This window comes from Molothrus aeneus, chromosome Z (assembly GCF_037042795.1).
Source record: "Molothrus aeneus isolate 106 chromosome Z, BPBGC_Maene_1.0, whole genome shotgun sequence".
In the NCBI taxonomy this organism is placed as follows: domain Eukaryota; kingdom Metazoa; phylum Chordata; class Aves; order Passeriformes; family Icteridae; genus Molothrus; species Molothrus aeneus.
In genome coordinates, this window is record NC_089680.1 from 60,721,002 (window position 1) to 60,734,126 (window position 13,125).

The following is a 13,125-nucleotide window of genomic DNA, read 5'->3' on the forward strand; positions in this document are numbered from 1 at the left end:
TTGACTTGCCTGTAAAGCACACCAGGGGAAAGAAACAGTCCTATTTTTTCATACCAAATGAGGACCTTCTGCACTTTACTTCAGTGAGAGTGTAGGGTAGCTTTCTGAGAACGCTTCTTCCCACAACTCTATCATTCTGCATTTAAAATAATGAATAAAATTCTATAGTCTTAACACTCAGTTATGCACTCTGGTAATCACCTCAAAGTTTTGCAGTCTACTTTACAAAGCAGCAAACTATAACCCTGTTGCTCAGCATTCATAAACAGCACAGGTATCAGGGAAAATGGCAAGGATACCTCCTTCCAGCCTGAAAATAGACATAATTACTATGCTGTGCTCTACCTTTTAACTTAAAAGAAAAAACCCAAAGTTACAGCTTTGCTTCTTAACCCAAGGTTACTAACAGTCAAGTAAGGGATCTTACCAATTACCACCTGGAAACCTCCTTTATTTATGAGCTCATAAGCTCCTTGAAGGAGTTCTAAATTAGCAACTTTCAAAAGGCCATGCTGTCTACCCCAAAACATTTTTCTACATAAATTCTTTAATTCTATTGTTTCAGTTTACACTATTTCAACCACTAAATATACCAGACCTGTCAGTGTTTTCCCTGAACTTTCCTTTTTAAAATCAGAGCCATGCCACCTACTTCCAAGTACTTGGGTGCCAAGACAGTTTCAGCAAGCAATTATGGAAACCCCTTAAAACTTCAGCATCTTCATCTCAGTCAATTCCTAAGTTGGTATCTCATAGTTCCTTAATGCTATGTTTCCTTGTCTTGTTTTACACACGTTGTTAGATCAATCTGCTGAAAAGAAGGGTCACGGTACAAAGTCACCCCGAGATCTTCCACACTAAACACAGATGGAAAAGAATTTCCTCATTTTCATTCTTTCTCCAATAAATTTCTTTTTTACCTACTTTGCTCAGCTTTCATTTTTCCTCCACCCAAGTTCATGGGTCTTTTGAATTCCCCTCACCATTAACTATTTTCGCTCAATTTCCCATGATTGTTTGGCCAGGTCTGTTTGGCTTCTTTTACTTCTTCCAGTCTTTCTTAAAAACTTTTCACTGTACTTCTCCCTGCCACAAAAGAAGTCCACTTCAGCTGCCCCTTCATTTATAACCACCAGAGAGTGGCCCTGTTCAGCTGAGATATGCATCACTAGATGGCAATAATTGCCCTGGCTGCCAGCTAGCACAGATGAAGTTTTACACTCAGTGAGTTTCTTCAGATGCAGCTGTAGTATGCATCCTTTCTGCATTTTACCTTAATTTGATTAAAAATTTGTTTTTCACGTTAAAACATTATTATCTGCCAGGCTAAATATTTGTGACACCTACCTTGTGGTTTCAGGCAATCTGTCACTTGCCAACATTGGTCAACCACCAGCAGAAACAGTACAGCAGAACATGTAAACCTTCTAAATATTAACCATCAGACAGCTTTCTGGATCCACTGAGCCAAGTATTTTCTCTGTTCCTGAGACTAAGCACCATAAGGTGCTTTTCAGCTCTTATAAACCAAGAGAGACAGCACAAGCTTGAGACTGCAAGAAGCAAGGGACTGTGACTACTGCTAACTCAGACCTACCATACCAAGGCCACATTGGCTGGACTACATAAAGCACTGCAGCACTGGAACTGCTCTTTAAAGTAGCAGGCAGTTACCTTGATTGCAGGACAGGACAGCGTTCCTGTGTTCATGGATTTTCATCTGTGCCTCTGCTAGATAATACCATGCTGCTGGACACTGGTTAGTCTTCTGCAAACCTAGTAAGAGTTTAAAAAAGACACTTTTTAAAAAATTGCTTAGAGTTGCAAAAACACTGTAGCAAGTAGATACATATTATTTCCATATAATGCCATCAAAAACATATTATCAGTCAGATAGTTAAGACTTGCCATAATTTTTTCTGAGTCTTATTTTAGACTATTTTGGACACAGAAGCCTCCATGCAACAAGGCAAAAAGCAGAAAGCATTTAAGTTAGGCTTAATTTTGCATATAACATTACATATACTGAAACTTTCAGATGAATCTGCCTTAATTAAGACTCACTAATAAAACTGAATTTCTGTCTTCTGATGTGTAACTACTAAGCAATGCCTGGCCCCAACACCTAAGATACAAACACATGGCTTGTTGGAAGAGACGTGATTTTCAAACTCTCTACGTTTACGCATTATACCAAGGGCTTTCTCTTTGCATTCTCTCTGCTGTAAGCAAAGTCTATGTGTAAAAGTAAAAAGAGAAAAACAACTTAATATTAATTAAAATAGAATACTATCTTTTTCAAAACATACAATGGCCATTTAAGCCAGAAGAACTTTTTTTCCAAGGAATAGCTTTTCCCCTTCATGTGCTCTTAGGCACATGAAACTTTTATTTCATATTTTAGGCAAGATGTTGTTTCACTGTAAATATTCCAAAATTCAATTTCAGAAACAATCTTATTCTAAATCTAGAAGAGTGGATGCAGGACATCACAGCTTAGTCTGACTGACTCATGAATGCTTACATCCCAATTATTTACCCAGTTTCCACTGTTAGCTGCCATAGCAGCAAAGTGAAGGTGGGCAGTCTCATTTGCCCACTAGTATACTTTATTAGTATTTCAGAAAGAGTTTTGCCATTTCAATACAAGCAAGTTAATTTACAGATGAGTAAGCCAAGTCTTCAGCAAATATAGTTACTGTAGAACCACAAAAAAGAAAAAAACTCTTAAAATATTTCTCTCTAAACACTCAGTGTGAGTCTTTACCCAACTGAAAATGAAGTAATTTCAGAGAAAAGTCATCTTTGTTCAGGCAGAGAAATGCAGTGATTCTACTAGAGAGGTTGCATTACATTTTACTTCATAAATTTCACATTCCTTCATTTACTGCTATTGCTCCAGTTAGTGTTTCATATAGTTATTTTCCCAGTAGGATTAAACAGTACGATTAAAAATGGTTTACCTTAAAACACTACAGAGCTTACTATAATACAAATTAAAGGCTTTAGAGATGCTATACTTAAAGCTACATTTAAAACATTTCAACACAATCAGACAAAGTGTTCAGCGTTCTTTTAAAATCTAGCTGGTCTTAGAATTTGCAAACTATTATGCAGGTGTAAGATTCCCTAAATTTTCAACATAATCTAGTGTTCAGGTTACAGACTACTCACATCTCATATTACACATTTACCTTCAGTAAGACTCTTAACAGCCTCCTTGTATTTATTTTCTTTGAGGTATTTTACACCAAAACCAATGATGCCTGGACCACTGCTTGCATCCATCTCCAAAAGTTTAGAAAAACAGTGCAGGGCCTTTTCTGACAAAGTACCTGGTTTCAGAAAAAGACACGTTTTGTAGAGTTTTAGATTAAAAAAAACTTAGCTTACCTTATCTATGTGAATGATCATTATCCTTTTGAGTTCAAAGTGATTTTCCAAAGGCTCTACACACTTACTATCCTTTGTCCCATAAAAGAACTAAAACCCAAGAAGTAACCTAAATACTCAGTACTGTGACCACAAAATAAACTGATAGTCTGAAACCTGAATAATCACTTTTGCTCAATTACTCCAGGTATACTTCCTTTATTAATAAATAATTAATATAATAATATTAAATAGTGTTAAATAATAATATGCTTTTCATGTAAGTTCACCTGAAAGTCCACATGCCAAAATCTGTCACAAATAAATCAATATAATTTCCTTCCAGAAGAGAAACTGTGTACCTGCTAATTTGCTGTGATAAACTTGTTGAAATTACCTTGCTGTGAAACCATATAATTTAATGTTTTAGCTTAATTTTAACTGACGCCACTAACTTTTGATGCCTGCATTTAGCTGTGATTGTAGACTCGGCAATATTGACAGGAGCTTTGTGACTTGTTGCAACAACCTTCAAACTATTATTTTCCTTAAGAAATTATTGATTTATGTGGCATAACAGTTGATTTCATCTGCATTTGCTGAAGGTGACTTTACAATGCATCTAAATTAACAAGCCTATGAGAAGTGCAGGATTAAAACACACGACTCAGACCTAAACAAACAGCCTTTCTAAAACACAAGCAGCATCCTTCCCCTCCAAGAAGCTTGCAGGACGATGAGATATTGCCAGAGTGCTAGTATACAAGAACTGCACTAACCTTTTCCTTTGAAAATTCGTTTCTGCCCATTTCTCCAAAATGTAAAGCATTTTCAAATACTTTACAAATTGAGAGTCTGGGCCTCATTTGTCTTCATGCTTCCAAAACAAAGTGAAAAATTCTCACTTGCTGTATTTTGCTATCATATTCCATTTCTTCAAAACAGGAAAACCCCTTTTTCTACCTAAGCTGAAAGTTATTTCTAGAGGGTTTTTTTTCTGACTTGGTTTCCTTGCTTTAAAAAGAAACAAAATAAATTTCTGATGCCTGAAACAACAAAATGAAAAGCTAAATTCTATTAATTACCTCTGAAAATTATGAGAAACTATGCAATGCTGTTCAGTAAATGGCTAAAAATAGTAATGCATAGTTTCAGATCCCTGCACTTCTGAACACACCAGGTTTTGTCTTTTTCCCCTCAAAGGGTCTCCTTTTCTACTCAGAATACATATCTAAAGAGATCTGTTATTCCCTACTCACAAGGCACACTCTCTAACATAGTTTCACAAATGTTTATCTGGGGGTTTTTTGTTGGGTTTATTTTTTGTTTGTTTGGTTGGTTTTGGGTTTTTTTGTGGTTTTTTTTGTGATGGAAGAGAATCTGTGTCAAGAATAACCTCAGCATAGTTCATCATGAACCTCAGAGCACTAGATAACACTCTTTCACTTTTTCTTAAAAGGTCAAGAAGCTAATCTTCATTTATCCAGAGAGGCTGCTTTCAAGTGAGGCATTTTTCTTTGAAACTTCAAAGAGCTGGACTTCCCTTACAGCAGGTTTTTGTCACTTACAGTCACTACTCAGTTACAGGGCAAGGAAATGACAAGTCATAGGACCAAACACTATTTCCAGAAACATAACACAGAAATAAAGAAAGTACTTGTACACTCTTTGTGAAAGGTAAAAACTTGCAAACAGTTTGTCACAAAATCAACTATTTAAAACATTTAAGCCCCAGAAATGCCTAAATCCATCCTACTTACCTGACTGAACAAAGTGCAAGCAAAGTACTTCCACAGGGTAAGTCATAGTAGGATACAAAGCCATCATATCATCACAAGCCTTTTCCAACCTACCGACTTCATGAGGAAACTAGAAAGGAAAAAAGAGTAAACAGTTATTTATGTGAGTTCTCAGATGTGAAATAACAGATCTATTTTCTTAAGAAAGATGCTTTAACATAACCTTACTTTTGACAAGCACTGTATGAAGTCTTTGTAAAGATTTTGGTGGTCTTCACCAGGAACAGTGTCAGCAGACTGCAGCGCATGTTCAAATGCAGTCAAAAGCTGAAATAACAAAAAATCAGGAGTGCAAAAAAAATATTCTAGGGAAATGTTATCTTCACAGAATAGAATATTTCAGCTGGAAGGAACATACAACAATCATCTAGTCCATGTGCCTCAGCACTTCAGATCTGACCAAAAGCTAAAACATATTATTAAGGGCAATGACCAAATGCCTCTTGAATGCTGATAGATTTGGGAACTCAATTTCTAGGAAGGCTGCTTCAATGCTTGGCCACCCTTTTGGTAAAGAAATGATGCCACATGTCAAGTCCTGTGAACCCATTCCACACGTTCCATCACTAGATGCCAGAAAGAATAGCTCAGCACCTCCTTCTCCACTTCCTCTGCTCAGGAAGCTGCAGACAATAGAGGGCACCCCTCAGTCTCCTCCAAACTAGGAAAACCCAAAGTTATCTGCTCCTTAGAGGAGATAACATGCTTTCTAGCCCTTTCATATTAAAGTGGGTAGTTACATGTTATTACCTAGATCCTACTTTAAAAGTTTACACTAGTGCTATGAACAGAGAAAGACATGAATCAAGTTTCTTATCATGAAGCAGCACTCAGTATCTAAAGCATCTAAATTGTCTAGTACAAGATGAAGCAATAATATGATGCCACAAAACATAAGATGGTACAAGGAAAGTAAAATTTTTAAGAACATAGATTGTTCTTCAAACCTAATCCCAATTCAAAGAAGGAAATTAGGTAACTATCTTGTAAGGTTAGCTGTCTCCACTCTGGTCTAGAAATCTAGAAGTCTAGTCTAATCTTTTTTTCTTGATGCTTTGGGGAACACAGGCACCAGAGTGCAGGCTTTACACACAACCATGCTAAACATAAAGTTGTACACAGCTTGTCACTAGAGAAATACTGAAGTGTGTTGCCTTCAGGTCCACAGCCTTCCAGATTCAAGTGCTTTACTTGAAACTGCAGTAAGCTGTAGATTTGCATGTGAAACTTATTCCTGAGGTTTATGCTATTTAAAAATATTTTGAAGTTATTTTTCCTTTCCAAAAAAGCAGTGCTGCCTGCAGCACCTCTTTTCTAGACCACCTTTAAGTCAAAGCCTTTGCTTTTTTAAAAGTAGAGATACAGATTCAATTTTCTGCTATCTGAAATAACTTCAATTTGTATTTTCTCCTTTCTGAAACACTGCTATGAAGTGGACTGGAGGTGATACATTTCCACCTTTCATGTTGAAGGAGGTTCATCTTCCAAGAACAGATAAATCAGATAAAACAAAATTAACTTTGCCCACAGAGAACACGGGACTCATGATCATTCTGTTTGGTTTCAATCAGCTTTGACAGTTTCCTAAGAAGTTAAAGCTTAATACCTAGAGGAGAAAAGAAAATTTGAACCAAAATATTTCTATCTAGGAAAAAGAATAGGTACAAAGAAATGGAAAAAACCTCACAAATCCATCTCTTCCTACTTGGATGAAAGCAGGGGGAAGTTTGTTGTTTTGAAGAACATCTGTATTGGTTATGTGCGGCAAAGCTTTGCTAGAGGGAGGCTAAGTGGGGTGGGTTCTGTGAGAAGCTGCTAGAAACCTTCCCCATGTCCAACAGAGTTGATGCAGCTGGCTTCAAGACAGACATGCTTGGCTGAGGTCAAAAGCATCAGCAATGCTGGGAGTCCCACTGGAATAACAGATTCAAGAAGGGGAAGAAACCAGTGCAACAGCAATTACAGGCAGAGAGAGGACTGAGAATATGTGAGAGTAGGAAAAGGACCCCTGCTGGAGCAGTCTGCTAGTGAAGGACTACACCCTGTAGAACAAACCATGCTAGAACAATTTGTGAAGAACTTAGGTGACTCATAACACCTAAGGCTCATCTCAGGCTGCTGCACAGTTGCTGTTTCTGTCAAAAGGTAAAACTGCCCAACTTTTCCTCAGAAGTTTAGTACCTCTGAACATTGAGACAGTCAACTCAGACAAACAGGCTGCAATTACTAGGTGCACCGCACATATATATGTACCTAGCTGAACAAGGAGTGAGAAACATTACCAACTGCCCAGTCTTATTATCCTGGTTCCTTGTACTGTCTTTCAGTAACTGGATCATCTTCTTCCAAAGCTGATGAAGCTCTGCCTTTTCTGCACCTTCCTCCTGTTTCATCCTTATTAGTTTCTGCCAAGTTTCAGCCACCTGTCAACAGGAACAAATGACCCATGCTGATTACTCTTTGAAGAGCTGAAAGTCCAATATAAGTAGTCAACTTGTCACCAAAATTCACTGAAAACTGGGTAAATAAACTCCTTAATACCAATGCAGCTTTAAGAAAATCAGCATTATTTAATTTACTGGGTAAGGGATGCACGGGGGACTGCTCCACCTGATGTGCATTCTGATCCTCTGCAAGTGTGCTGCTTATACACAGTCACAATAATACATATTATAATTCCTTATTACCATAAAGCCCTCCCCTGGTTCAGTCTTTTACAGTCTTGTTTAGGCAGCGGCTGCACTCCTAAGCCAGATGACCTCCCCTTATCTTCCTTTTGTCCTTGCTCAGAAAGCAGATCCTGCACACCCTGTTTCTTTGCCAAAAGTGCACACAGTAGAACTCTTCATTCTTGGGTTACCCCTTTGGTATCAAACTCTATCACTCTAGGGTAGACAACACAGTAACATTTACAGTAACCCAGATTTACCTGCTTTCTGATTAAATAAATAGCAAGTCCCAAAGCATTGTGTGGAACCTCTCTACCTTCCAAAGTACAGTAAGTAAGCTAGAGAACATCAAGAGTATATGAATTCTGACTCTGGTTCCTGGAGGAAACCAACAGTAAAAGTAAACCTAAACATCTAGGGCACTACAAACAGAAAGGGAACAAAAGCAGCAGTCCACACTGAAATTCCAGTATGGAAAAGTCAACAGAAATGGAAAAAAAAAAAAGACCCTGAAGCCTAACTTCAGGTTCTTGTTCCATATAGAGTAAGTATGCCTTCATATGCTAAACTATCAGCATTAAATTTAGTTTAAGAAGCTGGTATACAATGAGGCTTTGGAGCTAATTGATAGCCTTCAGCCCCATGCTCCGTGCTATGTAAAATTTTCCATGTTCCATTGCTGAAGGAGAGGTGGGAAGATGACATAGAATACAATCATGCACCACCATGTAAGAAAACAGCCTTTTGAAAGAGCAAAGCACATACTCCAAAATAGACATTCTGTAACAATATTACAGAGATTGCAGGAAACATTACTGTTGACAACTCCACCTTGTGGTACTGACTAGAGTCACTATGATTTCTGCAAAGCTTGTGTTGCTCTGAAGAGGTTTTTTGTGTCCTTATCATTGTGTTGGGAATGCAGTACAGAAGATATATGCAATCAAGTTCAGGTTGTGTACATATCCCACCTTACCCTCTGGAATGAAGCTTCAGTAACAGCCTAGGAAGGGATCACCCCACCAGTGAAAGGGTCATCGGACACCCAGCACTGGCCAAGCCAGGCAAAGGACAACTGACTCACACATACTGCATTTGATACCACTTTTGACTTCTAGAAATACAACAGAAGGATGATATTCTGCCCTTTCATTCTCAATACTAATAGTCTTTGCCAGTTCTGCCAGTTGAATGGACTCCATCTAAGTCTCACCCAGTGGAAAAGACAAAATACAGTTAAAATCAGTTCCTCCTGGTTGTGATCCACAAGGAGATCTTAAGTGGTCTGTGGCCCATAAGAATGGGGATTCCTTGATGAAAAGTAGTTAGATCAAATGGAAAACAATTGTTAGAAGTAAGAAAGTGCTTGACCTACCTCTAAATATTTCTTTTCTTGATGGTATAGTTCCACAAGCTTGTTACATACATCACACCATTTCTGCTTGTCACCACTAGAAAGGAAGAAAATCCCCCCAAAACAAGCTAAGTTTTTCATATAACAGTGTAATGCTTTTCAAATTCTGACAAATAATTTTCAGTGAGTTCAGTTGTCAAACTAATATTTAGACTATATACTAAAAATTGCCCTTATTATAAGTTTTACTCATTGCTGCTCTGAACAAAAAAAAATTACTTTTAGGGACTTTTGGATCAGTTTTCAAAGTAACCAAGCACTCCAGTCAGCTACAGTGACAGGTGAGCTAGATTTGTTTAGAACTGTGCCTCTACAAATTGTATGACACATATTCTGCGATCTTAAAGCAGTGAAAAATAAGCCTTCTTATTAATGCAGGCAATCACCTATCAGAGATAAATGCTTCAAGTTTAGACAGGAATCGGATAACATGGAATTCCCTAAACAACTAGCCTCAAGTACAGGTAAGCTAAGAGAGTTTCTGCTCTACCAAAAGGAACAGAAAAAAGAAAACGTACCTAAGCAGAGAAAACCTTAGCAAAAGGGCTGAACTACTGATGTGAGAAGGCTTCAAAAACCCAAAAAAACTCTGTACCACCAATGGCATTCACTGAATTAGAGATCTTAAGACTGAATTTATAGCATTCAATATTCTTTACCTTTCATAAAGTTCCAAGAGTTTTTGGTACACATCTGCTAAGTCTCCTTTGACATCTGTTTGGTTGGGTTTCTCATACAAATTTGCTAATCCCTTAAGAAAAAAACCAACAAAAAAAAGTAAAGCAAGCAAGATTTTATGACAATGCTTATGTTTTATGAGAATGCTACCTATTCTGTACACAAAAAATATTCCATTGCCTTCAATGGGGTCAAGTGTTAAGGCAATAATCACTGTGCAGAGTTCTGCACAGCCCACTCAATCTACCTATTTTAAGTTAAAAGCTTTCTTCACTTTCTTTACTAATAACAATTTTTTGAAACTTGTATCTATTACTTGATCTGGTCTGCACAAAAGACAATATAAAACTTCACTAGGCCTTATGACCATATATATATATATATATGAAATATGCAAAATATATAATAACATATATACACACCCAAGTATTCTATCAAGAAAGCCAGAACCTAATTGCAAAAGTGAGGAAATTTCAACATACACTGAATTCAGGCCCAAACAGTTATACTTTCAAATAGCATTTATACTGAAAATACTAAGAACTTTATTATCTTAGAAAAACATTGACTGTTGATATCAGCAACAGATATATAATATGAAACCTTATGTTTCATGAATTAATACATAACAAAATTGTAGGTTGTAAATCTACATTGCAATAGGTTTTAATGTGCACACCACACAGCTATTTTTAATGTAAACTTTTTGATTTCAAGTAACAACAACATTCATTAGCAATCCACTTGATGCTGAAAGCTGGAAAAATACATTATCAGATAAATATTTTCTATCCATAAGAGAAGAACTGTCAGGTGTTTATTGAGCTACAAGCACAGAAATTTTTGGACAAATTTACTGTATTTGTTTCAATTAGTGTTCTCCCTTGTATGTCTCACAGCTGTGTAGTCTACATAAGAAATACAAAGAAGAAAGAAATTCAAAGAAATACATGATTTTACATTGGACACACAACTAACAGGAACCCCATCTACTCCAAAGCTTCTCTGGAACTTAAGGGCCTCAAGAAAACAAGATACAAGTCTTAACTCTGCTTTATTCCTATATTTAAGTCCATAGTAATACTTTTGAGGGAAACAAAAATTGGATATTCACATACCTGCCATGCCAGTAACTGGTTTGGTTCAAGTTCAATAGCCTTCTTGTATGCTCCTTTGGCCTGATCAGGCTGCTCTAACTCAGCAGCTGCCAGGCCAATGAATACCCAAGCATTGTAGTTATTTTTTTCTTGCTTCAAGACTGCCTAAACCACACAATTTTAAGTAAAAAAATGATTAAAGAAATGATTAAAGAATAATCTGATTAAAGAAATGTAACTTACATATCCATGTACTGAGTTTTGTCACTACAGTTAGGTGAATTATTTTATATGACAATATTAGGAGTTAAGTAATTTTAAGGAAGACGCTGAGATTAGTAACTTCAGTTTCTTATACTAGAGGATGCTTCACACCTGATGTCTTGAGCTAGTGCTGCAGCTCAGCAATTAAAGCACTCCTAGGAGGTCTGGATTAGAAATGGATTTTTATCTCTATCATTCCAGACTTAATACTCTTATCGCCACATGTAAAAAATTCAAAAGGAAAGGGAATAAAAGTTTACATGAGGGAAACTAACACAATCAATTAAGTTAATTCTGAAAATCCATCTCAACTATCACATCAATGCAGTACTCTACACTCTGCACTCTTAATTATACAGCTGTAGAGGTACGGGAAAAAGAACAAAATGTGCAAAAAGCCCCAAACTTGCCTTCCAAGTATAAAATTAATTACCTTGCAATGTTTTAAGGCCTCCTTGTACTGTTTATTTCTTATTGCATCTCTAGCACTCTTTAATGCTGCCTTCACCTCCTTATTTGACATCGTGGCTGCTAAATACAAAGGACATATCATCAGTTCTTGTATAAACAGATATTCTGACACATACAAAATGTTTATACCTTTATTGCACAGGGGTTATTTTAAACAGAGAAATTTAGTGCAGTATGCCAAAATGCATACAGCACCAGAAACTGATTAAAAAGACGGCATAGTTGAAACCCACATTTACTCCAATGCAGGATTCAGTCATTATTCCAAAGAGTTACATGATACAAAGTAGGTATCCAAGAATGAAACTTTCTGTACAGGTTAAGACAAATTTAAGGAAGCGGTGTTTTGAGAGCCTGTAGCTAGGCTTAGGAGAAAACACCCTGCACATAGCAGATACTCTTTAAAAAGAAACTAAGCAGTGAACCGTGTTTAAGAACCCTATGGCCCGAGAAATGTGTTCCAGAGGCTGCTAAGAATCATGGTTTTCTCTGTGAGCGTTCTACAGCAGCACCGTGGCTGTCACACCCCGGTGCGGCCCGCCCTTCACACACAATTACAGCAGATTCTCCCTCTGACTACTGCCATGAATCAAAAAAAAAGCATTTAAGAACACAGCAAAGAAACATTCACGCTTTTTAACACCATCTTGCAATGTTTTGGTGTATGTTGTACACCAAAATGAACTTTAGAAACACCACCGTCAAAGCTGCCGAGACAGGATGAGACTGAGAAACAACACTACTGCTGCCGGGATTCAAAAAGATGAAAAACGCAACCAGCTGAAGAACAAAAAAACTTTTTAGGACCTGCAAAGCAAAAATAAAGGAATGGTTGGACATAGGACGACATCGAATTTCAAAGATTCCCTCAGAACCTATAAAGAAATCTGTCGGACTTGAATCGCTCAGCAGCTCCTGGAGATAAATTTGCTCCCTACGAGGGTGCTTCGGCCGCCACAAACGCACCCCTCCGTGCCTGAGCTGCACAGTCACCTACAGGCAAAACACCCTGCGGCGCAAACCTGGCACCGGGGAGGCCATCCAGCCCGGCCTGCGGTTGGGGTCCGGGGCCGCGAACCGCCAAGGGAGGCAATCCACGCTTGCAGCCCTCCACCCAGGGAAAGCCGCGGCGGACCAAGCCCGGCCCCCAGGGCGCGCTGCTGCCTGCTGCCTGCTGCCCGCTGCCCGCTGCCCGCTGCCCGCTGCCCGCTGCCCGCCGCCCGCCGCCCGCCGCTGCCGCACCTGCAGCCGCCGCCGCGTCCGCCACCTCAGCCGCCACCAGGGCGCATGCGCACTGCGACGCGGGGCAGTGACACGCCGCGGCAGCCGCCATTTTCTCTTGGGGCAGCGTGGGACATGTA

General features: G+C 38.4%; 1 protein-coding gene across 2 annotated transcripts in view; it reads right to left on the reverse strand.

The window, feature by feature from the left end:
* The window catches only part of SKIC3 (SKI3 subunit of superkiller complex), a 48,272-nt gene extending 35,250 nt beyond the window's left edge, over positions 1-13,022 (reverse strand). Inside the window, exons 1-10 of one of the 2 annotated variants that reach the window (XM_066569038.1) lie at positions 13,007-13,022; positions 11,727-11,821; positions 11,051-11,194; positions 9,914-10,005; positions 9,216-9,291; positions 7,454-7,594; positions 5,340-5,438; positions 5,133-5,241; positions 3,195-3,335; positions 1,675-1,776 (exon numbers count right to left, since the gene is read on the reverse strand). In XM_066569038.1, coding sequence (XP_066425135.1) covers positions 1,675-1,776; positions 3,195-3,335; positions 5,133-5,241; positions 5,340-5,438; positions 7,454-7,594; positions 9,216-9,291; positions 9,914-10,005; positions 11,051-11,194; positions 11,727-11,816 — 994 coding nt within the window. In that variant the 5' untranslated portion in view covers positions 11,817-11,821; positions 13,007-13,022. Of the gene's footprint in view, positions 1-1,674; positions 1,777-3,194; positions 3,336-5,132; positions 5,242-5,339; positions 5,439-7,453; positions 7,595-9,215; positions 9,292-9,913; positions 10,006-11,050; positions 11,195-11,726; positions 11,875-13,006 lie in introns of those variants that run through there. The other variant, XM_066569037.1, reaches the window with a different exon arrangement.
* Between the last annotated feature and the right edge of the window lie 103 nt (positions 13,023-13,125).